Consider the following 26,552-nt stretch of genomic DNA (forward strand, 5'->3'; position numbering starts at 1 on the left):
TGCCTTTTCTAGCCCCCTCCTTTTAAGCTGTACAATCAGGTTCTGAAGCCACTAAAAGTAGCGTGACATCTGTGAAATGATGTATTTTGATTTTAATGCATGCACTCAGCTGCAGATTTGACTTTGAAGCACTTAATTGTGAAATATCTAAAATAATCCCATGTCCCACAGAAATGGCACCAGAGCGTTCAGAACTATGCCTTCCAGACGAAAAGGTCATGGTAAGAAATGGAGCAGACACACCTCATCCTTTTCAATTCTGCTTTGGCACCAGCTTTCCTGTTCCCCCAGAAAGTAAACAGCATCTTCGCTCCATGCCATCCCAAGGCCCACACATACCTGCAAAGGAATTCAAATGAAAGGATGAGAGAGTTTTAGGATGAACTGTCTCAAACAGTAGGCAAATTAATGGGATGACATGTGGAAGGGCCTGGCACAGAGCTGTGACCTAAGATGAATACACTCGGCAAGAGGAAAACTATTTTGTGTTTATACTACAAATTCCATTACCTTATTCCTCATCCTACTCATTCTCAGTTACTGTTAACTTCTGGGGCAAAGCACACAACCCCTTTTACAGCCCAGGGTTAGAGCACAGGAGTGTTTCAGCGTCCACAACATACACAGCAATGTGACATGGTGAAGTCAGGAAGAGGCTGCAGCTTTGATTCAACCCTATCTTTGAAGTAGAGATGAGGAGGGAACAGAAATTAAGTCCTCACCCTCTTCCCTTACTCCAGTACGGGATCCCTCCCACGGCAAAGTCCTCCACCAGCTTCCCCAACGTGAGTCCTTCCCACAGGCTACAGTTCTTCACAGACTGCTCCAGCATTGAGTCCCTTCCACGGGGTGCATTCCTCAGGAACCAGCTGCTCCAGCATGGGTACCCTGCAGGGTCACAAATCCTGCAGCAAATCTGCTCCAGTGTGGACTCCTCTCTCCATGGGGCCACAGGTCCTGCCAGGAATCTGCTCCAGTGCAGGCTTCTCATGGGGTCACAGCCTCCTTCAGGCATCCCCCTTCTGAGTATGGGGTCCTCCACGGGCTGCACATGGGTATCTGTTCCACCATGAACCTCCATAGGCTGCAGGGGCACAGCCCGCCTCACCGTGGTCTGCACCACAGGCTGCAGGGGGAACCACTGCTTCAGCACCTGGATCACCTCTTCCCCTCCTTCTGCACTGGCCTTGGGGTCTGCAGAGCTGTTTCTCTCACACATTCTCACTCCTCTCTTTGGCTGCAATTGCTCCTGTGCAGTAACTTTTTCCCTTCTCAAACATGTCATCCCAGATGCGCTGCCACCATCACTGATGGGCTTGGCCTCGGACAGCGTCAGGTCCATCTCGAAGCCCACTGGCACTGGCTCCATTGGATACAGGGGAAGCTTCCAGCACCTCCTCACAGAAGCCATCCCTGTAGCCCTCCCCCACCAGACATGCAAACCCAATAGAGACATAAGCATCCAGATGATAAACCTGGTTGTTTGACATGCTCTTAAGTATTGGTGATTTACTTAATCAGGTCTCGGGAAGAAGCAAATTAAAGCCCTGGCTATTAGAAACAATGACTGCTTCCTAATAGGGACAGTAATTTTGCCTGCATTGGCTGAATCTATCCATTGTCTCTCTGTCTTCCCTCTTGTGTATGGTAGTCACACTCTCACGTGTACTCTCACTTTGTCTCTCTAAGGCCTTTTTAATAAAATTAATACTGTTGCCAACTGATTCTTTGATGCTGCCAAGCAAACAGAATGACCCTGGCCATTAGAGTCTCACAGCTATTCATGCCCAGAATAGAAACTCCACCATTTATTACACTAAAAAATAAAATCCTAAAATATCCCCAAATTTGGGGAATTATTCTACGTTTGACTTTATTTTCTTCTAATAAACATATAAATCAAAAGCAGAACTGCAGGGTAAGCTGCTAAATGCTTTGTTATTGACAAAGGCACTCCTTGAATATTTTGCTAATGGCTCAGACTTGATTAATATAAGAAAAAAGAGCCTATTGATTTTGCTTTAAAACAACATTTAAAAAGTGCTCAACACGCTGGCAGCAGAAATATGTTGTGAAGTGCACAGAAAAACTGCCATTTAAATACGGATGAAAGTGAGCCAGGCAGGCAGAGCCATTAGAAGGAGACAAATGATGAAGCCCTTGTCAATCCCAGTGAACCAGCACTGGAGGCAGGCAGCCAGCCAGGCTATGGCAGCATACTTCAGTGGACTAAAGATCGCAAGTCCAAATTCCACTAGACAATATTGAGCTCAAAAAGCAGGACATGCTTTCCCACCAGCACTTTGCCCATGAACAACGTTCATTAAAAGCATGTATCATGGACGTATTTTAAATAGTAAACCGCAAACATGCATATTTTGTGTCCAGAGTGCCATAAAATTCCTATGAACTACTGTTTGTGTCAGCTGGGCACTAACTCTTCCACTAATCTCAGAAATACTTTATACTTTTCCTCTCTCTCTAAATAGCCCTTGAGATACTGTGACTGCCAGTATTCAAGAGCCAGGATCACAGGATATTTTGTTCTCTGTGGCTAGAGCATGATTCTGAACTCTGGTATCTCAGGGACATGCATGTTAATAAGAATAAAGCAGTTGCAATGAGTGTTGCCCTAGGTTCCCATGGGAACACACCACTTACTTCCAGATCTGGATAGTTTCAAGGTACCAGGTTAAATACTTATTAAAACATGTCTAAAAAAGCTATTCCTAGATTTTCCAGTGGCTTCCTGGTTACTATTCATTGGGACTAATGGCTCAAGAGGCAGAGACCCATTAAAGTACAAGGGTACAGAGGAAAGATCATGCAAGTGAGGCCAAGGACCTAGGAAAGACACTGGGAAGCAGCCAGAGGAGTCTGACATGTTTGAAAATTCAGTTCAACTGCTCAGGGCTGGAAGGGGGCTGACATCCATCAATGGGTGTAAAACAAGCTGTTATTGTGTGATTTGTTCATGACTTTAACTGTGTTTGCTAAGGACACCTGTCTGCTGCCTGCCACAGTTTTGTGCTATCCAGCCATTTACAAGTACAACCAAACATACTTGCCATCCAACTTGTAAGTGAAATAACTTCTGTAGTTCAATACAAGCTATGTGGGGGAAAGTTTGGCATTAACTGAAGATAAAGAAGTTCTGCCTTTATTTCTGAAGAACCTAGCCCTGGGGAAGATGAGAGGAACCCCAGGACAAGAAGTCAACCTAGAGCTGGTGAAAGCCTCCTGACTTGCTACACAGGAATGAAAGCCTTGGAGAAAATCACATTCATAAATTGAAAGGTATCTCCAGGCTTTAGAAACACTATCTACACACTATATGCAGATTCCTGAACATGTACAACTGCATTCCTTGTCTCCCTATGCTTTCCATGTGGATTAGGAGTTCAGCCTAAACTAGAACTTGCTGATGTGACAAGGATGCTTTCTTTTACTTGTGCCTTCATTTCTCTCGAGTGACTGCACTATGGAAGAGATCCTGTCTTCTCAGGATCACAGATTTGTTAGCAGTAATTATAACAGGCCAGTTGCAAGCTAACCTAAAAGCTGATAAAAATATCATTCTCCTTCCGAAACAAAAATATCAGAGGGTCTTACATGGAATAACAAGAAAACCATGGTGAGCATTAAACAAACAGCTGAGATAAAAAATGTGCTAGACACTTATAACACTGTATACAAATGTACCCTATTAATAGAAAGATTTCTCAATTGCACTAATTTTTAAAGAAACACCCCCCTGTAGATAAAACAGACTAACAGAATTATATCTATTTTTAAAAAAAAGAAGAAAGAGAAAGAAAAATATATAAAATGAGCACTTAATCTAGAAAACCTCTGGGATAACGTACATTAGTCTTGGAAAAATACAGAGTTAGACAATAAGAGAAGCTGTATTTCAATCAAAGTCTTTGATCATTCAAGGTAAGTATACTGGAAAATGAAATTTTCCGCTTTATTTGATTTCCTTAGGAAATAAGCTCTTTCTTCTCTGTTTCTATCCAAAGAACAAAAAAACCCATCCTGAAAAGAAACAGCTGAAATCTCCCCCTGTTCTCCTACAGAACACAATGCTTTTCTCCCATCTCTGAAATCAAAATTTCTTACAATGGTTATTTCACCTACATTGTACATTCAATATGTTGCTGCCACTGTGCTCTAACATTTCAATTTGCTCGTGATATTTTCAACATTTCCCTTAAATTTTTTATAGTAATACACAAAAGAAGGAAAATGCCTGTGTACTGAACAAAGAAGCACAAACTCTTCCTCTAAACAAAAGCTTCATTAATCTTGCATAGACTTCCGTTTCTTACTATATGAAAAACAAAAAAGTCCCTATAGATGTCTGGAAAGGTACCTTGCAATGAGAAACTTCAGGGTATTTATTTCATATCTTAGATTTAAAGTAAGGTTGGAACTTGATCATATCACACAATACCTTTTTGTAATGTGCAGACAGAGACATAAAATGCAGCATGTAGAGATTTAAGTCAAGTTAGGAATAAAATACACCTTCTTTTAAGCAACAGAAGAAATTAGCTATCAAGATACCTTACCATAGATATTAACAAGTCCATTAAGACAGAGTCATTAAATCAAATGTTCGTGTCTCTCTCTAACAGATACACCCTAATCTAAGCACAAACTCTTGGCTTTACAGCATTCAGTTACTCAGAGTCAAGTTCCTGTACTCTAAAACCAAACCCTAAGGTGTAGCAGTTGTTCAAAGCCACAGCAGGACACTTGGCCTGCAGCAGCACAGGACTGTAACAGCAGCCAGTCCACTGCTCTTCAGTGATGCTTCAGAGACAACTTCAAAAGCAGGAGTTCCTCACAGGTATCACTCACATGGTTAAACCATTCCTTGTGTTCCCCATTATGACAAAACAGACCAGCTACTAAGTTGTATGGGGATACATAGTGAAATCCTTCTAGGATAGTCCATTACACACATGGAAACAAACTAGAGTGCTTTTTTAGCATTCTCAAACCACTGTATTTTAGACATTTTGAAAATCAAGGGAAGCAGTGGTAAGAAATAATCTGTTCAATCAAATTCCATTGACTACATGAACTGTGGAACAGGCCCTCACTGCTCCAGTGAATTAAAACAGCTCCAGCAATGATCCTTGATGGTGTATCCTTCTTGCCTGTACAACTAGTACAGGTTGTACTGTACAATAACAGTCAAAGCCTGGAAGCACATCAACCTTCTACCCAATCCACAGCAGACAGCTCAAGCAATTCAGAGATGGCAAAAGTTAATTCCCTTAGCCCTACGAACAGCATAACAGTTCACTGTACTTCAAATTATGGATGGTGAACTGGGATGTTGTACCAGAATAAGATACGTACACCTGTAATGATGACCACGCTCTTTGGAACACTTGTTATCAAACAGTTATCTTCAGGGATTCTTTATACTTGATACTATGCACTGACAGTTCAGGCAACGTAAAATATTACCATCTAATGCAGTCTGGATAACATTTGACTGAAAGAACAATCTGCAAAGGAAAATCTACAGTAAAACAGACAGATCCTGAAATAAGATTTCAAGAAAGCAAATTGCTACACCACATTCTTGTACCTTCAGGCTCTCACAGTCTTGTCACCATGGTATTTCAGGATTTGATTACCAGCTATAAAGAAAAAAAGATGATTGTTTGGGAAGCACATTTATCAAACCTTAATGTTTATATTTTTATTGAGGAATTAGCAACAACAGGTATATTTCACCCTACAAGTTCTTTAAAACTTTATGAAGATTTGACATCAGTGGCAGATCCATTTACAGAGTGCAAGAAGGAAAATAAACAGATGAGGAAACAGCAAGAGCTGGATATTTTCAGTGCATGTTCTCAGCCCAGAAAACAAAAGAACCATTTTTCTTGTGCTGCTGTTTGTCACCCCCCCAGTACAGACTTGCAGATACACACAGGAGGCAAGACAATCCCAATCCAATCTTAGAATGTCTCAATCATTCAGTCTTTTTCCTTGACCTAACTTATCACTTATCCTCACAGCTCACAGCAGTTTCACCAGGATGCTCTGTCTTCAATTTTTTATGAGATGGCTCTCCTGGGAGAAGAGATGTGCAGTGCTCTAAGGATCGTGCAATTTCATCAATTGTCCATTTATCTTCATGAAGGGCATGCTCCTCCAGAGTAAATGGCCCATGTTTGGTTCGGGTTAGCTCTTGCATAGTGGCACAGGTAGAGAGTTCTACAGTAAAGGAGAAAAAAGGATTTAGAAGTTCATGGCTCAAGTTTAACTACCTGCAACTCAGTTAAAACATATTTTTACATGCAGCCTTTTACATTATTCTACTTTGAGAAGGAAGTTCATGAAGATTTAGCTCTTCTTTACACCTTCTTAAATTTGAGCCAAGAAATTCCTTTGATTTCCATAGATCTCCAGCGTAGTAGAGTTCAAAATCTGACAAAAGTTGTCAAAAGGTTTTCCAGACTTAAGTCAGAATGAAAAGAGATGAAATAATTATGTAAACAGAACATTCTGTATTCACAAGTGACTTGGAAGACCATGTACTCTTTTTCCACAGCCTTTGAGGCTTTAGCACTTCTTGCCTTCAGGAAGGATTTTTGACGTTTTCATCCTGTGTTGCCTACCAGGGTAACATAAACTAAGATAAGGAAAAATAAAATATATAAACAAATGCTCTGCTATGCAAAATAAGTACCAGGAGGCCACAATTACATAATGAGGAGCTACAAAATGTAACAGCAACCAGAGTTGACTTGCAAGCGCATAGGTACACTACAATATTCTCTCCCACCCTTCCTGATGCAGGAAGATTTATATTGCTTTTTAAATGTTTGAAAAGAAACCAGCCGAGAACAGACTTTATCTTGGTTTGTCATTAAAAAGCTGAACATAAGCCAGTATGCTCAGAAAGCAATAACAGAATCTTTGACTTGCCTAAGCACAAACAACAACATTGAAATTCAGAGGGTTATCCCACATCACTCGCATTCTGATCTGCAAATGTATCATTAAAAAAAATCCCTGAAATGGATTATCTGTTCTCCATCATGCAGTTTGATAGATATAGAGCACAAGACAAATAACCCTGTGGGAAAGCAAAACCATTCACAGTCCAGGTAAAGGAGAAAGAAAACACTAGAAAAATCACCCCAAATGTAGAGGCTTTCCAGCAGATACGGTTTATTATGTGCATGGTAATGTTCTGTGCAATCTGTTTTCAAAATGTGATGAATAATGTTTAAAAAGACAGTATCTTTCTTCTTCTCATCCTTAATCTGAGTTAGCTTTAACATACGGAGGAGGAAAAGAAAAGATCCCCACCCTGCCTTGTATTATCTTGCTCAGTGCTATTGCTTGCTCCAGCCCCCAAAGTCCTCTGGCAATTATTTAGCTTTCATTCCCAAGGAAAATACCTGTGTATATAAAAACAAGTGATAGCACTACAATTTTGCAAAATAACACACAGGTCTAGTTACTGGAGATAAGACAAAATGACAAAATGCTTCCATAAACAGACACATTCGTTCCTTAAATGTTCCCTTCATGGGGTTTTTTCATGCCTACCTTTGCCAATGTCACTGACCAGGCTCCTGACATAAAAGCCACCGCCACATTCAACATCTGGAATGTTAACAGTGACCTGGTAAATTGCCAGTGCAATGTGAAAAACAATGTGAAAAAAATCTACTTTACATAGAAACCATGCCCCCACATAAATGTAAAAATGCACTAAGCAAACAACCCAGTGATAAAATATTTATAGGATGCAACATCAATTATTCATCCTGTAACATATGTGTGGGTGAGATTGCTAAGCTAGACAGGAGGGAAAGCAAATACAATAGCAACTGAACTACCTCACTGGAAGTTAAGTACTTGCTGTGGTATGTTAACAAATGCTTCATTCCTATTTAATTTAAAGGGTTCTGAAGGTTGTTTCATATTTCTAATGGTGAAATCAAGTTATTTCAAGCACAGACTAAACTATCAGTTCTTCTAAGATACTGCACACAGGCAGCTCCAGTAAAATTTTAAATTCACCTTTAACTTTCCCTGCTCTCTCAGCCCTTCCCTTCTCCCTGTCAGAGACCAGCTGCTAGTCACCCAACCATAAAGTGAGGGCTGAAGTAACACAGCACTGAGTGCTGTCACTCATACCTGCTCATCATATAACATCCAGTCCATCAGAGGACTCAATCAGATCAACCAGGCGGGTGATCAGTGCAAGACATTATCTTGACCTTACAGCACATCAAACATTTACAACAGTCTTTTGGTTTATTTATTAATGTGCTTCTAAATGTACTACCCAAGTTTCTTCATATATGACAGAAGGAAGGATAAGATCCTGCCTCTTCAACCAAGAAAGATATTGGTCATTGCTGTGCCCTGGGAGAGATGCCAGCAGGTCTGGGCATCTGTGTGAAAGAATGGGCAAACTGAAGTAAGCAGACCTGAGAAATGAGGAATGAGCTGGAGGCTGCAAAATCATGGACAGATGCAAATAATCCCTGACCAGCCTCTCAGAATTCCTCACAGAAAGATTACATATAATCAGCTTAACTTAAACCCAAAATACAATGCTTTTGCTGGAAAGTGAAAGTCTCTGCACATGGGCTCACACCAAATTAAACAGCTGAGCAAAATGAAACCCATTTCACTCTCTCAGTCCCTTTCTGAGTGTAAATAAACACTAACAAGTTGGGGGCATCACTCTATGTAATAATCTTTGGCCTTTACCCAGTGTGAACAGCGGTGGCTGGAACTGTTGGAGAGAGAGGCTGTACACTCTTACTGGCCGAGCAGGCTTTGCTTCGACTGCTTCTCCTCTCTTCATCAGAGTTGATAGCCTTTCTCCATCCTTCTTCAAAGCAGAATAGCTGATCAGATAAAGCATGAAAATGCATGTCATATGGTTGTAATAGAACAAGCTTCCCATTCTCTAGATCCTGTTAATATTCTACTACAGTAGCACACATTTTACCCTTCTAATCCTCTCCAAGTGCTCACAAAAAAAACCCTAGCAAATGCTTCTGAAATCTCTTGGACACAGAATCATCCCATTTGCCAGTAGCTACATAAACTATAAACCAAGAGACAGTCCTGAATTTACCTCTTGCTGTACAGATTTAGAAAAGTTCCATCACTAAACTTGTAGTTTATGAAAACAAAGGGTTTCTAGAAGGGGTACAACTCTTGCAACTGTCTTTAACACGCAGTCTATCGGTAGTCTGCAGGGTGTACTCTGTTTCAGTGTTATGCTGAGCTTAGCACAAGGAACTGCTTAGATAACTCCTAAAATTCTGCTTCGCATCTTTACTCCTTTCACAACAGCGTCTTCACAACAGCAGCTCCCAAGTTATGTAGCCTTGCTCTAAAGTGTTTAGGGGACCACTACAGAACAACAAAACCAACAGAAATTCACTGATTACGTGAAACTTTATCCCAAGCTCCAACTTTGGTCTTGACAGAAAGATGACCATAAGAAAAAAAATCACAAAGATCTTGCTCAAATTAGCAGAGGATAATGAAGCAGAACATGAAGCAGAACACCTACTGAATTACAGACCTTTCAGGGCTCACGCTGGAACCACAGTAACTGACCCATTGCAAATGCAAAGGAAAGCATGTTAGTTTAAATCACCATAAAAGCCATCTGTCACAAGCTAAGTGTTTGCACACTGCCGGCTACTATGGCTCACCTGACTAGAAGAAATTTGCTAAGCTACTGAAGCTCAGTCACTAATCACTCATTCAGAAAACTAATTCAAAATCATTTAGGGCACTTCCACACAGATGCATGCCCTTACCCATAACTAACATTTAACACTTGGAGCTTCGCCTTCTAACTGGAAGACACAATAGAAGCCACTAAGGCCTGTAAAGCTGTTTAAGACAAAGCTGTTTAACACTTTGTTACTTTACAGTTACCCAAAAAAGCCATAGGCTCCAGGTCACCATTTGTGCTCAATGTTCAAATGAGCATGACCTGTAGTTGCAAACATCAAACTTCTAAAACTGCCCTGCCTCTATCCTCCTGCCAAAATGTGTCTTTTTATTGCTAAGAGAACTGACTTGTATTGGCAAGCCCCAACAGCTGAACAGAACTGCCAAGAGTGTCTTAATATTGTGGAACTTACAGTGGAGGAACCTGCATTATGTCCCCTGTGAACTTCTGTAGCACATTTTCAAGATCTCCTTTTGTTATCTGGCCTGTAGAAAGAAGATAGTAAGTATGTTAGCACTGATTATTCATATGGCGTTTTAACAGCATCAGTCATGTTCTGCAAACAGTTACAAAGAAGAATTCGTCTCATCTGAATTTAGACTGGGTGAAAAACACCAAAGAAAAGAGCTAAAAACCAGAATGTAGGTAGGAGTGTGAATTATCACAAAGAGTGGAACAAATTGTCCAAGGTGATTAAGACAGCCTGGACACATTCAGAAGGGCATAAATCCCACTGTACACCATTTTCTTTCGCAATTTCTCTCTCTTGGGCCTGCAAATTCGTTTTTTTTGGGACCTATGCAAAAACTACAAAATCTGCTCAATTCTCATTTTCATTAAAGGACCGAAAAGAATAAAACACTCATCTAACCTTGGCAACTTCTCTTTACAAGTACCTAATTGCAGTGAAAAATATAATGGATTATTAGAGAACAAAAGCATTGTGGGGGTATTTGCTAGTGAAGAAAAAGACTGCACTGGAACAAAACATCAAATTTCTGTATCAAACAACTAACCTGCAACTGCACACCACGGTATTGTTATATATTAAGTAAGGCAATTTTACTGAAGAAATCCTGCAAAAGAAAGATAGCTGCTTTAGGCAATCTACTCTCTTTTAAGAGTACACATATACATCTGTCCCACTTTTATTAGGTTATAACCTATGTAGGTGATTGCATTGGTCCTTTGAAATGCTATTCAATAGATATGACATTCATACCTAATTTGTTTATAGAATACAAATGTAAGATCTGTAATTATAATGCACTTCTGTGGATTTCTACTCTCTGGGACTTGACTAGTCCTGTTACTCACAAGTTAAACTCAAAACCTTACTAAGCCAAGAGCATCCCGGAACAAAAACCAACCAAATTTATTGAGTCTTTGTTGTTTGGGAAAAGACCTTTACTTGCAAACCTTATAAAACAGACATACTTCCTGCTGTAAGTAAAAAAGAAGAGGTTTCTTTCCACAACAGCACTGGAAGATGGCAATGTGGTACCTCACTTTTGCAAAGCACGCTTTGCAGTGTCAGGAGCTGATGCTGTGCCTAAGCCCCAGCTGCTGACTCAAGAAGTGTCATTAACAGCAAGGTTGCAGGCACAAAAGTCAGTTGTGGATGCTGGGAGATACCAATGCACATCAGAATATGAGGTAGGAACAACAAAATCAGTTCTATAGCAAGCCTGGATCTTCTGAAGAGCTTCTTACATGGTTATTCTGATTGTATTATTCTAGTTTAGCAACACATCACAACAAAACTACATGTCAAAAAGTTAGCATGACCCAGCTGTATGCTGGTGATCCCATCAGCCTCCTCGTGAGCCCCAGGTTGCTTCAGGCTGGATTTAGTATTTAAGATCTAAGCATAAGCATCACTTGGGGTTCTCTTTCAGTTTTCACCCCATGAACTCCATTTGTGGCTAGGGCATTTAACGAGATATCTGAGTTTAGTTCCTGCTCTGATCTCATATTCCCCTGCTTGAGGGGTTACATCAAGCCTCCGAGGTAATCACTCATGCTATAGGCAAGCTCTATCTTAGGAATAAAACCAAAGCACCATGTAAGGAATGATGGATTAAGCCATTAACAAACAAAGTGGTGTGGTGTGTTATCAAAATAAATATTTACAGATGAGTTTGCTAAGATCTAGAATAAATCATATTTGTGTTCTGCAATACACTGTGGCACAAGCTGGGCAGTACATTCTGAAAACCTAAAACCACATGCTTTTCTCTTTATTTTTTGTCATGCACTGCCTTTCTGTTAATGGACTGTATTGGATTCTTGCCCTCTCTTAGAATAACACACAAGCTGGTGGAGCTTTCATCCAGCTCTCAGTCATAAAGAATGCTCTACTAGTCTTGTCACAGTTTCACTATGTCTAAACTGTGTATCTATCTCAGGCATCAGTCTGGACTCATGGGTCAGCAACTAAGTATTCACACACACCACACACATCTTGGTGGGACGGGGAGAATTGGAAGAAAGGTAAAACCCGCGGGTTGAGATAAGAACAGTTTAGTAACTGATATAAAGTTAGATATGATAACAACACATGGAAGTCAAGAGAAAGAGAATAATAAAACCCAAGACAGACAAGTGATGCACAATACAATTGCTCTGGAGAGGCACTTTTTACAGGGGATGTAGCGACAGGACAAGGGGGGAATGGCTTTAAACTGACAAGAGAGATTTACATTAGACATTAAGAAGAAGCTCTTCCCTGTGAGGGTGCTGAGGCGCTGGTACAGGATGCCCAGAGAAGCTGTGGCTGCCCCATTCCCGGCAGTGCTCAAGGTCAGGTTAGACAGGGCTTGGAGCAACCTGGTATAGCGGAAGGTGTCCCTGCCCATGGCAGGCGGTTGCAACTGGATGAGCTTTAAAGTGCTTTCCAACCCAAACCAGTCTGTGCTTCTGCTAGGGAACGTAGGATTGCGCTTCTGTGCACGCCTGCTAGGGAATGTAAATCTGGCAGTGCCAGCAGCATCCAGGATTGGGCCTTAATGCAGAGAAAAGGACTAAAACAGCTTGCAAGATACATAAAACTCTTCTTGAATTACTCCAGTGGATCACAAAGGGAAAGTGCCTGCAGAAAGTTGCCTGCTATATTAACTATAAGCAAGCGTCACATTTGAGTCCTCAAAGTGTCCCTAGACAGCAGTTTAGAAAGAAATCTGTTGTTTATTACAGTTAGTTGCAATGAAAGGATGTACTGAAGAGAGCTCCTTCGGTTTAACCCCTCCTGAACTTCCCCTCTCACTTGCCCCGTGCAAAAAGACAAACTGCATAAGAAAAGGGTTTGGGTGTGAGAGGTGGAATCCAGGCCACCTTTTCCATCATGCTATTAAAAAAAAGCTAATTTACTTCATGTACCTATTACCAGCTACCACAAACAATGTGGAACCTGGAGAGTTGCTAAGCAACCAGTTACTTTTTTCACTTTTTTCCCCAGGTTGTGAAGGAATTAATGGTAAATACATTTGGTGGATCCCTGGTTAGTTCTGTGCTGTTTCTGAGATGCCCTGGGTATTGTGGAATTGGCCACACCAACAAAGCCACAGTCAGGATTAGATCTGAAGCCTTAAACTCTTGCACTGTGCTTTGTGGGTCAGAAAAGTTCATCTCTTGAAGTTGCTAGGACACAGACTGCAAGCAAGAGCACGATTTGGTAAGTGTACATATAGAGTAGTTTATGCCATCCTCATTTTACCTTGAGCAGCCTGTAGATAAAAGGGCATCCAAGAGGGAAGATCTAAGTACTTTATACCCTCACTGGCCTTGAATGGTATTACTAAAAGAGCACTCATGGACTACACACTGAAAAAGGAAAACTTTACTGGACACAGCATGCCATTTGTCAGCCTGTCACAGATTTCAAATGACACAGTCCTGCCCAATTCTATTTTCTCCCTCCTAATCTAATGCCTGGTTTGTTTCTTTCCAGAAGAAATGAACACTTGCACTGGACATAATTGCATGAAGCTGCTCTGAATTATATGAGCACTGAAGTTGAAGAGGAAATAATCTTAGTGTGATTTCACATTTAAACTTAATTCACAGAGTGCAAAACATCTCTTCCGCTTTTCTATGCTAGAGACCATTTATGCCTTCAAATCACATCAAGTATAGAGATAAATTTTTGCTTACCATAAGGTTTTTCTTCAGTTACTTTTCCTGTAGCATCTAATGTATCAGTAGCTTTGCCCAGTAGTCCAATGGCAGTGTATTTCTGGGAAGGAAAAAGAGGGGAAAAAGAAGGTTGGAGAGTCAGTTCTTCAAGGTTCTTTCTTTTTTCTTTTTTAATAAAGACTGCAACTACCAAGTACTTCAGTCAGGACAGGAAGAATACTGTCTAAATAGTCAATCCAGTGCCTTTGAGTACGCAAAAGTAAAGATGAAAAGACATGGAACTAAACAAAAAGTAAATCCTGCATTACATGTGCCTATGATTTCAGTTTTAGAAACCCCAGGAAGAAGCAACATGGAATCTAATTTTTACTATAAATACATCACTACCATAAAGGAAATAATAGAGTGGGAAAATCAAAGCCTCAGTGGGGTATCATACACCACTCTTGAAGCAAGGCACATAGAGTACCTTTCACACTATTTTTCTGTTCCTTCACAATTTAAACAAAGGAAGACACAAAGACCTTCACTTGTGAAAGCAAAACACCTCTGTCCAAGGCAAAGTATTACAACAGTTCTGCCATGAAATGCAGCGATATGCAATAGCCTAAAGGTAGAGTTTTGAACATCGGGCATCCAGTAAGGACCTTGCTGACCAGCACCAGGAGTGCAATGCCACTGAGTGACATCTCTGCTCATGACGGGTTCTCTGAATATTTCTGTTTCAGGGTCTTTCTCTAAAGAATTCTTCAGTGTGTTTGCAGTTTGCAAGAATTAATCTGTTCCCATGCCAGTAGCTCTTGTCCTTACTGCATTTCACCTCATGTCCTTCTTTTCCACGTTTTCACTCTAAGTACTGCCAGGCTGCAGTCATACAGCAGAATCTATCGAAGCTGACAGAAGGCTTCCCATGAACTAAATGCCCTATGTCTTTTCACAAGGCTGCCAACACATGAAGACTCACTTTGTAACATGAGTTTGGATTAAGTTTGGAGATACTTTCAGGTATTAAAATCTGTGGTTTGACCCACTGTCTATGCCATTCCATTACATTTGCATCAACCCTACGTTAAGTCCACGGGCTTTGAAAGTAAAGCATTTACATAGCCTGAGAGAGAAAAATCAAGGTGTTCCACATGCCTAATTCCCAGTAAGATTTCAGTGAACCTACTCCTAACTAAGCTAACACAAATTTGAACCAAGTTGTAAAAGGATGCATCTTTTAGAAGCTGGTTCACTAAATTCTACTGAACCCATCCAAACATGCAGAAGTAGTAACATTTTACTCTTTGATGCAATGCATCCTTTTTCATGTACTTGTGAAGTACAAATAAGATCAAGTAATAATACTCTAGGCATAAAAATCACACACACAAAGTTGGACTATTAAGACATGCCTTGATTTTGTTCCATGTGACAATCTGCCACTTCAGTGTATTTCCTCAAGCAACTGCCACTAAATGGAAGCAGCAGGAATAGTCAGACTAAAGGCAATCTGACTTTTAATATAAAAATAAATGTATTATTTGCTTGTGTGCTGGTTTTGGCTCAGTTAGAGTTCATTTTCTCCATAGTAGCTGGTATGGGGCTGTGCTTTGGATTTGTGCTAAAACGGTGTTGATAACGCAGAGATGTTTTCATGCTGAGCAGCACTTACACAGTCAAGGCCTTTTCTTGCTCCTCACTCCACCAGCAAGCAGGCTGGGAGGGGACACAGCAGGACAGCTGATCCCAACTGACCCAAGAGATATCCCACATTCTCCACATGTAACACTGGGGGAAGAAAGAAAAGAGGGATGTTGGGAATGATGTTGCTTGTCTTCCCAAGTAACCATTCCAGGAGATGGAGCCCTGCTGTCCTGGAGATGTCTGAACACCTGCCTGCCCATGGGAAGTGGTGAATGAATTCCTTGTTTTGCTTTACCTATTAAACTGTCTTTATCCCAACCCATGAGTTTTACCTTTTTTGCAAGTCTCTCCCATATCCCACGTGGGAGCAGTGAATGAATAGCTGTGTGGAGTTTTGCTGCCTGCAGGGTTAAACCACACCACCACATGAAGGCTACTTTTCCCACACACACTGCGGATGTCTGACTCCCCTGGTAACTCTGCAAAATTAGTCATTTTAAAAGTAAAATCCTTGAAGTTTACATCCTTTTGGAAGGTATGGAAAAGAAGTGAAAAGCAGAACGGATGAAGGCTGCTCCATAGCATATATTTAAATAGACGTTCAAGTACATTATTCTCTGCTTTAGGACCATAAAATTGCCTGCTTTTGGAGACACTTAATGATCTAGTTCTTAACATTCAACAGCATAGCTAGAGACACTATTCAGCAACTATTCTAGAGGTTAATAAAGCCATGTGAGATCTTTATAGTTCTGGCATGATGAATCATCTTAGCAGTTCAGTAAAACTTTAAACCTGAAAGTTTGAAACCTCACACATCATCTTCAGATGTTTCCAAATGATACTACTTCATTTTGTAGGACTTTCTTCCTCTTAATGCTGGTTTTGGCTGTCTTGCTTCAGGCTGGCTGTTACAATAACGTGATATTTGACCCACCAGCAACAGAGAGATAATATCATCTGTTTATACATAAACACAAACTGTATGAACAATGTAATCCAAATCTAAACACTCGACTTCCCCTCTGACTCCTGCAAAAAAGGCAAAAAAACATTCAATCTGTAAAAAAAAAAGTCCCTTAAAATTAGTCACAAATCCCCATTCCTTAAAGGAGCCATTAAAGAGTCACAAAAGTCTCAAGCCAGCAATGCAATAATCCACAAAGAAGGCTATAACAGGTCAGGAAATTAAGAATTACAGCTGGTTTATGATCAGTCTCTGGACTGCCCTTGGGTATCTACAGTTATATATCATAATTCTTGCTAGTCACTTAATAGGGTTTATTTCCCCTTCGGTAGCATGCAGGACCTGGAGCTTGTAGAAGATAAAATGAGAGTCCAGACTTGACCTAATGTTCCTCTTATTTTGTGTCAAAATTGAGCATTGTCTCTTTAGACTCTAACTCACATTGCCCTCAGAAGCACCCAATAGATTCTGAGTCATTTAATAAGTCTTTGGTGACCTTTTCCCACCTACGTTGGCGAACATTTATTTCTTCCAGTTTTATAAAATACATCTAGGGGCATTCCTCCTGTGCTCTTAAATTACAAGTCACTGCAGGAACACAGACAGCAACTGCTCACAACCACGCTGCCTTCAACCCACTCAACCTGAAACAGAAAAAGCAAGGTAGGAGCTGCTGCAGGCAGTGGAAAAGCAAGTGCAGACTATGATAGGAAATGTCCCTGTATCGGTGGCTCATCAGAGAACACTGCCAATCAATAGCTCCTACGCCCTGCCCACTACTCACCTCAAGAGACTGGGACCCAAACAATTTAAAGATGAAAAGCAGCTCCTCAGCTTCCCTATGGGATTCCACAAAGTGCAAGTGTAGTGTGTTAAGAGCTAAGATCAAGCATTCCCAGTCACAACTTGCAAGCACAGCAGCATCATATATTATTTCCTTCTAATTCTAACGGTGGGCTGCATGGTCTCAAAGCAGAGCCTCAACTGTACAACAGTACGACAACCCTGAGAGCACACAGACCTTCCCAAAACTATCTTGCATTAGGGAATGGGATTTAGAGAATCCAAGGCCAGGTTGGACAGAGCGTTGGGTGACATGTTTAATGGGAGGTGTCCCTGCCCATGGCAGGGGGGTTGGAACTAGATGATTGTAAGGTCCTTTCCAACCCTAACTATTCTATGATTCTATAATGGCTGTATCTCTCATTTTCTTGACATTACAGCAACTGAAATAAAAGGCAGCAAAGTGATTCGAAATCCTTAAGTATAAGCAACTCTTTCAATTCACACTACTGATGAGACAGCCTTAAGACGACACTTTACAGTGACAAACCAATGCACTCTTGTCAGTGATAATGCGAAAACTCTGTCACACAAACTGGGGGATGTGATGGATGCAAACCTTCAACAAGACCAGAAAGACAGTGAAGTGCTTTGGCAGTCATGTATTTGCTGCCATTCCCATGACTAGAAAGAAATACACCATGAGAGCAAGAGAAAAAACAGGCTTACAGGAACCCATAAGAAACAAATTACAAATCAACCCTCTAATAAATCTGACATCCTGGGAAGAGGAATTTTGTTTTAGAGTCACAATCACAGGACACAGACAAAAATCTCACAAATAATAAACCATATGATGTCTAAAATAATGTTTTAGTAACAGAATAGCTATCATTTGGCTTTTTTATTTCACATCCGATTTCAGATAAATCGTTATACTAACAAAGAAAGGGAAAGCATATCCATAAAAAGAGGTGAAACTTTATCAGTATACATTCTTAACTGTTAAAGGAGGAAGAGGAGGAAAAGGAAGAAGAATCCTCTCCCAATACAGGGGCTGTATAGCCAGCATAGCTATTAACTGCACAACCCACCGGGGGGGCTACTGGAGGCTGAAGCCCCCGGGCTGACTGCCAGGCATGTCTGCCCCACTTATCAGTGCAAATGCCAGACAGACCATGGAATGGAGCTTCTCAGTTTTAACTGTTAATGTTTCAAAGCTTTCTTTGGAAAGAAGCCAGAGACTTGAAATCTGAAATTGTAACATGTTTTAAAAGCTTTTTCAAACATGGAGAAGCAACACTTTGGAAGAGCTAGACAGAAACACAAGCAATTACGAAACAAGGTCACTGGTAGCTGTCAGGAAGATTTTAAGATGGCTCCCACTGCAACAATTTACCAGGCAAGCTCCCTGGAAGAGGCAGTTCAGAACAGTTCATCCAAGGATGACCCATTTTCTAATCACGGCAGCAACTGAACACAGTGTTTACCGATGACACAAAGCTGTGTGGTTCAGTTGATACTCTGGAGGGAAGGGATGCCATGCAGAAGGACCTTGACACGCTTGTGAGGTGGGCCAGTGCCAGCCTCATGAAGTTCAACCAAGCCAAGTGCAAGGTCCTACACCTGGGTCGCAGCAATCCCAGGCACAGCTACAGGTTGGGCAGAGAAGAGATTCAGAGCAGCCCAAGGAGAAGGACTTGGGGGTGTTGGTCGATGAGAAAATGAACATGAGCCGGCTTCAGTGTGTGCTCGCAGCCCAGAAAGCAACCGTATCCTGGGCTGCATCAAGAGAAGCATGACCAGCAGGTTGAAGGAGGTGATCCTGCCCCTCTACTCTGCTCTCGTGAGACCTCACTTGGAGTATTGTGTGCAGTTCTGGTGTCCTCAAGATAAAAAGGACATGGAACTGTTGGAACAAGTCCAGAGGAGGGCCACGAGGATGATCAGGGGACTGGAGCACCTCCCGTATGAAGAGAGGCTGAGAAAGTTGGGGCTGTTCAGCCTGGAGAAGAGAAGGCTGCGTGGAGACCTCATAGCAGCCTTCCAATATCTGAAGGGGGCCTACAAGGATGCTGGGGATGGACTATTCATCAGGGACTGTAGTGATAAGACAAGGGAGAATGGGTTTAAACTTAAACAGAGGAAGTTCAGGTGAGATATAAGGAAGAAGTTCTTTATGTGAGGGTGGTGAGGCACTTGCACAGTTTGCCCAAAGAAGTGATGAATGCTCCATCCCTGGCACTGTTCAAGGACAAGTTCATAGTGCCTTGGGTGACATGGCATAGTGTGAGGCATCCCTGCCCATGGAAGGGGGATTGGAACTAGACAATCTTAAGGTCCTTTCCAACCAAAACCATTCTATGATTTCTAAAGCACAATGAAGGTACTCTGGACTTAATGTTTACATAACTTACATTTGCGGTTTGCATAACCTTAGCAGCTACCAGTGGTTTCCAGTATGTCAATCACCCACCAAACCAGAAGTACATGAGGTAGACAAATAAGCTGGAAAAAAAAAAACAACCCTGAGGGTTGCCATAGTTTCAATTGTTTTCCAAAACAAAGCACTCTCACTAAACAAATTCCAATATACTAAAAGCACAGAGCCCTAATCTCTTAAAAGCAGGTTTCACAGAAGCAAAACAAAGACTGCAGGATGAGGGAGGAGTTCCATATTTTTTGATAGAGCTAAGTCAAAATTATCAAACAACAAGTGTGTCCTCTTCATAGACACAAACATTACAACTTCTTTTCTCCACCATTCAGTTTTTTTCTCCTCAAAGAAAAAGCTGACTTTGTGCTAAGTCTGCATTAAATTTTATTTACTGCTGGATGCTGTAATTGTACTGTCACTGCTGAAGAACTATCTGATCTTTACTCTGCGACTAACACGAGTTTTTGACCTCTTATGTCAGCTTATTTTAGAAGTTCAAACTATGGGGTGACCAGACTTTCAATGTGAAGGACTAGATCCACCTGCAATAGGGGAATCCATAGGAGGTACTTCACCTGGAGTTCAAAGAAGCCATAAAAGTGTAGTTGAAAGCTGTAGCAAGCTTAAATTTTGGTGTTAGAGGAAGGGCAGGAAATGGGATGAGAGGGGAAACAATCCCAACAGTAACAGGAACACGAGGTCACTCAATATAGCACCATGGCCACACATGACTTGCACAATAGAAGCTTGCAACATCCAAGAGGGATGCAGGTTAATGTGCAAAAGTGGCTGCTTGTGACCCACAGTCTCTTTATGCAAACCTTTCTGACACTTACTGCCTGTGAAAACCTCTCCCACTCACCAAAGTATCTCTAGTTGGTCCTTAAATTTCAGCTTTAATACCTGTTTCCTCATTATGTCTTCTAGCACCTACACCACGGATTATACAAAATAAACAAGGATGACCTTCAGCTTCTACCTGATACAGAGTTTTAAGGAAATTCATAATTCTCTGCCCAGAGACTTAAGACAGTCCTTCCAGAGGGATAAGACTTTACCGGTACATACAAATCCACAGATAAAATTGAATGCATGAAAGCCTTTGGGTGAATTCAAAGACATTGCTAAGGTCAAGATGTAATAAAAAGTCAATGCTAAGAAGCATCACCAAATTACTAGAAAGGAACACAACAGAAACCAGTGCTGAACGGCTAGTATAAAGCTGCTAACTTGTTTCTTGTTTTCCTGTGATTTTTACTGAGAAAGAGAAAAAAGCCTAAAAAAGCCTTGCCACATTGCAGTCTTGATATTTTCTTTAAAGAATGCAAGCAAGAACTATACATGTAGCACAGACATACAATTATAGAAAGGTCAAGAGGAATGAAGGCAACACTGACCTCGTGAATGGAAAAACAGGAAAAAAAACAACACTAGAGCATGCTCTTAACATATTCTGCATTTCCGGAGGAAAGATTTTCTGCAGCACAATAGGTGCAGTCTCCTCAAGATTTCCAACAATTTAAAAAGCGTGAATATTAACAGAGCATGAAGCTGAGCTATTAATAGATTAGGCCTCTGGGGTGAGCATAAAAGAGACTCCAGCAATACACAGCAAGTCAAGCCAGCTTACTAATGGTACCACTGCAGGAAAGTGTATCTCTACTATTCAACAGCTGCTTCTTCTGCGACTTTGTTTTGGGGATACTGAGCAGGGCAGGAAAGAGTAGATATTCAAATCCATGTCTTCTCTTCTTATGATTTGTTACCAAAAACACAGGTTAAAAAATGTATCAGATCTTGTGCAGTTAACAAGTAATCAAAGAAGGGATGCCATCCAGAGGGACCTCAACACGCTTGTGAGGTGGGCTGATGCCAACCTTATGAAGTTTAACCATGCCAAGTGCAAGGTCCTACACCTGGGTCGCAGCAATCCCAGGCACAGCTACAGGTTGGGCAGAGAAGAGATTCAGAGCAGCCCTGCAGAGAAGGACTTGGGGGTGTTGGTTGATGAAAAAATGAACATGAGCCGGCTTCAGTGTGCGCTCGCAGCCCAGAAAGCCAACCGTATCCTGGGCTGCATCAAAAGGAGTGTGACCAGCAGGTCAAAGGAGGTGATCCTGCCCCTCTACTCTGCTCTTGTGAGACCTCACTTGGAGTATTGTGTGCAGTTCTGGTGTCCTCAACATAAAAAGGACATGGAGCTGTTGGAAAAAGTCCAGAGGAGGCCACGAGGATGATCAGGGGACTGGAGCACCACCCGTACGAAGATAGGCTGAGAAAGTTGGGGCTGTCCAGCCTGGAGAAGAGAAGGCTGCGTGGAGACCTCAGAGCAGGCTTCCAGTATCTGAAGGGGGCCTACAAGGATGCTGGGGAAGGACTATTCATCAGGGACTGCAGTGATAGGACAAGGGGTAATGGGTTTAAACTTCAACAGGGGAAGTTTAGATTGCATCTAAGGAAGAAATTCTTTACTGTGAGGGTGGTGAGGCACTGGAATGGGTTGCCCAGGGAGGTTGTGAATGCTCCATCCTTGGCGGTGTTCAAGGCCAGGTTGGATGAGGCCTTGGGTGGCATGGTTTAGCGTGGGGTGTCCCTGCCCATGGCAGGGGGGTTGGAACTGGATGATCTTAAGGTCCTTTCCAACCCTAACTATTCCATGATTCTATGTCAACAATGTGTAACATATAAAAGGCACATTTAAGACCATTTAATCCAGCTGCACTTTAGCACTTCCCGATTCCTGCATCCTCCTCTATGTGGCCATAATATTCACTCAGTGCATCTTGTTTTGATAACACCTTCTACACATTCTCAAAACACATAAAACCCAACATTATTCATGCATTTTCCCAGCCTTCTTTTTATATAAGCATTCACCTTGTGACAAAGCAAGGAAGACAGCCCTACTTTCATAAACTGACATTGATCTCTAGTTAATATCTTGAGGCTTTCGGGGAAAAAGAAATTTGTTGTCAGTAATGTAAAATGATACACACAGGATAGAAATCAATGCTAAGTTTGCATAAACAATAATGGGTCTCTGAACCAACCTCCTCTGCTCTGAAAGAGGTCATAGAATTACAGTAGTCTTTGCAGAACCAGAACTTACTTTCTCAGGTGTCAGTAGTGGTTAAAAAAAAAAAAAGGCAAACTATTATAGTGGTACTGGGATATAGATGTTACAGAATACAGACATTAAGTAGGACAAGTTTTATTAATAGACATGACATCTTTGCACTGTACTGTGCAAACACACAAGGAAGTATTCCTTGAGTGTTTGCACAGTAACGTACAAAATACCATGTAAGAGAAATGTCAAGACTTCTCTGTCCTTTAGCTATATTTCAGGGATGCAATATACTCCATCTAAAGCACAAAACAGTAACTAAATGGGTAAAATTAAGCAACCACTACACGTCAGGTAGAATTCAGCTCACCCGTCTACAAGGGCTGAAACACATCCATCTGCCTGTGGGTTAGCATCGCTCATAAAACAATCAATCCATCTCCAATCTGCCAGGCCCTTTCCTTAAGGGAAACCTATAAAGCATATTTCAAAGCAAGCCTGGGAACTAAAATTCATAACTCCACTGAGTTCAGAAAAACAACATGGGCTCAATAGAGATACTGGATTTATGGCACAACTGAAACGCTACCTCACACTAACCCCTTCACATGCCACAATGTATAATCTACCAGGCTCTCTCTTTCCCCTAGGAGATAACCTTATCATCTCCTCTTTTCCTCTCCTACCTCCCTTATAAGGAGACAATAATTTCTTCAGGCTTGCACAAAGGCAAAATAGTGACATTTCGTGTAGCTACAATCCATTTTGCTTAAATGAGCAGGTCACATGCTGTATTCTTTTTATGATACTTCTCCCATCTCAGTAACCCTTGGTTATTGTGGATGGGATACCATAAACAAAGAGATGTGAGAATGTAAGAAGGCACGAACCACAGAGTGAAAAATGAGAAGGTGTTGCAGATGACAAATTTCCTAGGGGAAGAGCTAAAAAGTGAACAAAGCACTTTTACTTGGATTCCTCCAAGACAAATATAGACAGTTGGCTATGCTAATATTGCAATTCAGAAGCAAAAGCCCAACTAAAACCACAGATCAACACAAGCAAGATGGGATCTGAGAAATCATCAGCAAGCAATAACATTCCCCCTCATCCTGAGACTGGTTTGGCTGATCAATTGTGAGCAATACCGTGCTATCCTGCACAGGAGAGATAAATTGTTTTCTTTCTCTAGCTTATTACAGCAGGTAATAAAATGTAGCTCATCTGTGTAGAACAGTCTTGGGATCTTACCTATAACTGCTTGCCCAGACAGAATTGCTGGTATACCACACTCAAAAGCATCTACAACATTGTAGTGAAAGAACAAGGGGTAATGGATTTAAACTGAAACAGAGGAAGTTCAGGTTAGATAGAAGGAAGAAGTTCTTTACTGTGTGGGTGGTGAGACACTAGAAAGGTTGCCCAAAGTGATAAATGCTCCATCCCTGGCAGTGTTCAAGGCCAAGCTGGACAGAGCCTTGGGCAACATGGTCTAGTGTGAGGCGTCTGTGCCCACAGCAGGGGGCTGGAACTAGATGATCTTAAGGCCTTTCCAATCCAAACCACTCTATGATTCTATGATGAACTATTTTTCCTTTGAGAAAGTATGGTCTTTCTGGTCCAGAAGATTCCTACTTCACTAAACTCTAAACAAATCCGCAATACACTTAAAGTCCATGGCTTCTATTTTAAATCTTAGAAAGGCCCTACAGACCCAAACACCATGTCCCATACTATACCAATTAGTCTAGAGACCTCACTTGGAGTATTGTGTGCAGTTCTGGTGTCCTCAACATAAAAAGGACATGGAACTGTTGGAACAAGTCCAGAGGAGGGCCACGAGGATGATCAGGGGACTGGAGCACCTCCCGTATGGAGACAGACTGAGAAAGTTGGGGCTGTCCAGCCTGGAGAAGAGAAGGCTGCGTGGAGACCTCAGAGCAGGCTTCCAGTATCTGAAGGGGGCCTACAAGGATGCCGGGGAGGGACTCTTCATCAGGGACTGCAGTGACAGGACAAGGGGTAACAGAGTAAAACTTCAACAGGGGAAGTTTAGATTGGATCTAAGGAAGAAATTCTTTACTGAGAGGGTGGTGAGGCACTGGAATGGGTTGCCCAGGGAGGTTGTGAATGCTCCATCCTTGGCGGTGTTCAAGGCCAGGTTGGATGAGGCCTTGGGTGGCATGGTTTAGTGTGGGGTGTCCCTGCCCATGGCAGGGGGGTTGGAACTGGATGATCTTAAGGTCCTTTCCAACCCTAACTATTCTATGATTCTATGATTATCACTACCCATAAATCTTGTCCTGCCAAGAGATTATTAAAAATATCAGAATATGAAGAAGAAAACAGAACACATCACTATACACTGTATGAATGTTTTGGCTTTATCAGCTCCAAAAGAAAGCAAACTGAAGCAAAGAGCTCAGCTGGTGATACTACAGAGGATTCTTTTTTAAGATTAAAAGTAAGAGCACACACCACCAAGAACATCCTTCAAAAGGAAAGTCAACTCCATTTTCTTGCACTCGTAACTCAAACATGCAAACTGGAGCAAAAACTGCTTTTGAAATACATTAAAAAAAAAAAAAACAAACCCACAAGAAAACCCCACCACACAAGGCTCTTTAAAAAGAAAATGAGGATTTTCAAAGGAACAGCGCTTACACCATCATGGTGTGCATGTTAATGTGCAAACACACAAACGCTGGCAGAAGAATAGAGGTCTCAGAGATGCTGAGTCCTTATAAGCCTTCTGTAAAGAAACAGATAGAGGAAATAAATCTATTGCAGCTTCCATGAAGAAAAAGTCTCCAGAGGGAGCCCCACTGTATTGCTGGGTACTAAAGAGTACACATGGGGCTTTGGTGTCTAACGAGCTGTAAACAAGAAAAGGCTTCATTAGTTCTGCTCCTTCCAGAACTACTAGATGTGCTTTTTAATGCATTATTAATACATTGAACTCATTGCCAAAAGATGGAAGCAAAGGACTTAATTCAAAAAAAATTAATTCATGGAGAAAGCTTGCAACCTTCAGGTTTTTGAGAAGCTAAGGGATACAAATTAAAGCCTAATTTTTAGGACAGTAAGATAATTACAGGAGGTAAAGAAACAACCTTCCGTATGGACATGCTGTTCCACAGCACATGGCACCAACACCGGAAAACGAAGAATTTTGCAATATACAAACTGTAATCCCAGAATCACACTGCAAAAAGTAACTTGCTGTCATGGTTTAAACCCTGTCGTCAAGTTAGCCATGCAGTCTCTCTCTCACTCCCCCTCTCTTCTTCCCCCCGCTCCCGGAGGGATGGGAAGGAGAATCAAAAGAATGTAACTCCCATGGGTTGAGATAAGAACAGTTTAATAACTAAAGTATAACACAAATCACTACTGCTACCACCAATAATAATAATACTGATAAGGAAATAACAAGGGAAGAGAATACAACACCTCACCATCCGCCGACCGATAACTCACCCCCACCCCGCAATGATCTAGCCCTTCCAGGTAACTCTCAGTTACATCCTGGGCATGACGTGCTGTGGTATGGAATACCTCTTTGGTTAGTTTGGGTCAGGTGTCCTGTCTCTGCTTCCTCCCGCCTTCTCCTCCTCCCTGGCAGAGCATGAGGCTCAAAATCCTTGGTCAGACTAAACATTCTGACCGGCAACTAAAAGCATCGGTTTTATCAGCACTGTTCCCAGGCCAAAAGTCAAAAACACAGCGCTGCACCAGCTACTCAGGAGAAAAATGACGCTACTGCTGAACCCAGGACACTTGCATA

The 26,552-nt window shown here is 41.5% G+C and overlaps 1 protein-coding gene across 1 annotated transcript in view; it reads right to left on the bottom strand.

Annotated features, from left to right (window-relative positions):
* Positions 1-6,028: 6,028 nt before the first annotated feature.
* TRUB1 (TruB pseudouridine synthase family member 1) overlaps positions 6,029-26,552 on the bottom strand; it is a gene marked incomplete at both ends in the record, with an annotated part of 30,064 nt that continues 9,540 nt past the window's right edge. Inside the window, 5 exons of the mRNA XM_080621027.1 lie at positions 6,029-6,243; positions 7,588-7,644; positions 8,764-8,903; positions 10,164-10,236; positions 13,904-13,985. Coding sequence (XP_080477153.1) covers positions 6,029-6,243; positions 7,588-7,644; positions 8,764-8,903; positions 10,164-10,236; positions 13,904-13,985 — 567 coding nt within the window. The remainder of the gene's footprint in view (positions 6,244-7,587; positions 7,645-8,763; positions 8,904-10,163; positions 10,237-13,903; positions 13,986-26,552) is intronic.

The sequence above is a fragment of the Psittacula echo genome, assembly GCF_963264785.1.
Source record: "Psittacula echo genome assembly, chromosome: 6".
In the NCBI taxonomy this organism is placed as follows: Eukaryota; Metazoa; Chordata; class Aves; order Psittaciformes; family Psittacidae; genus Psittacula; species Psittacula echo.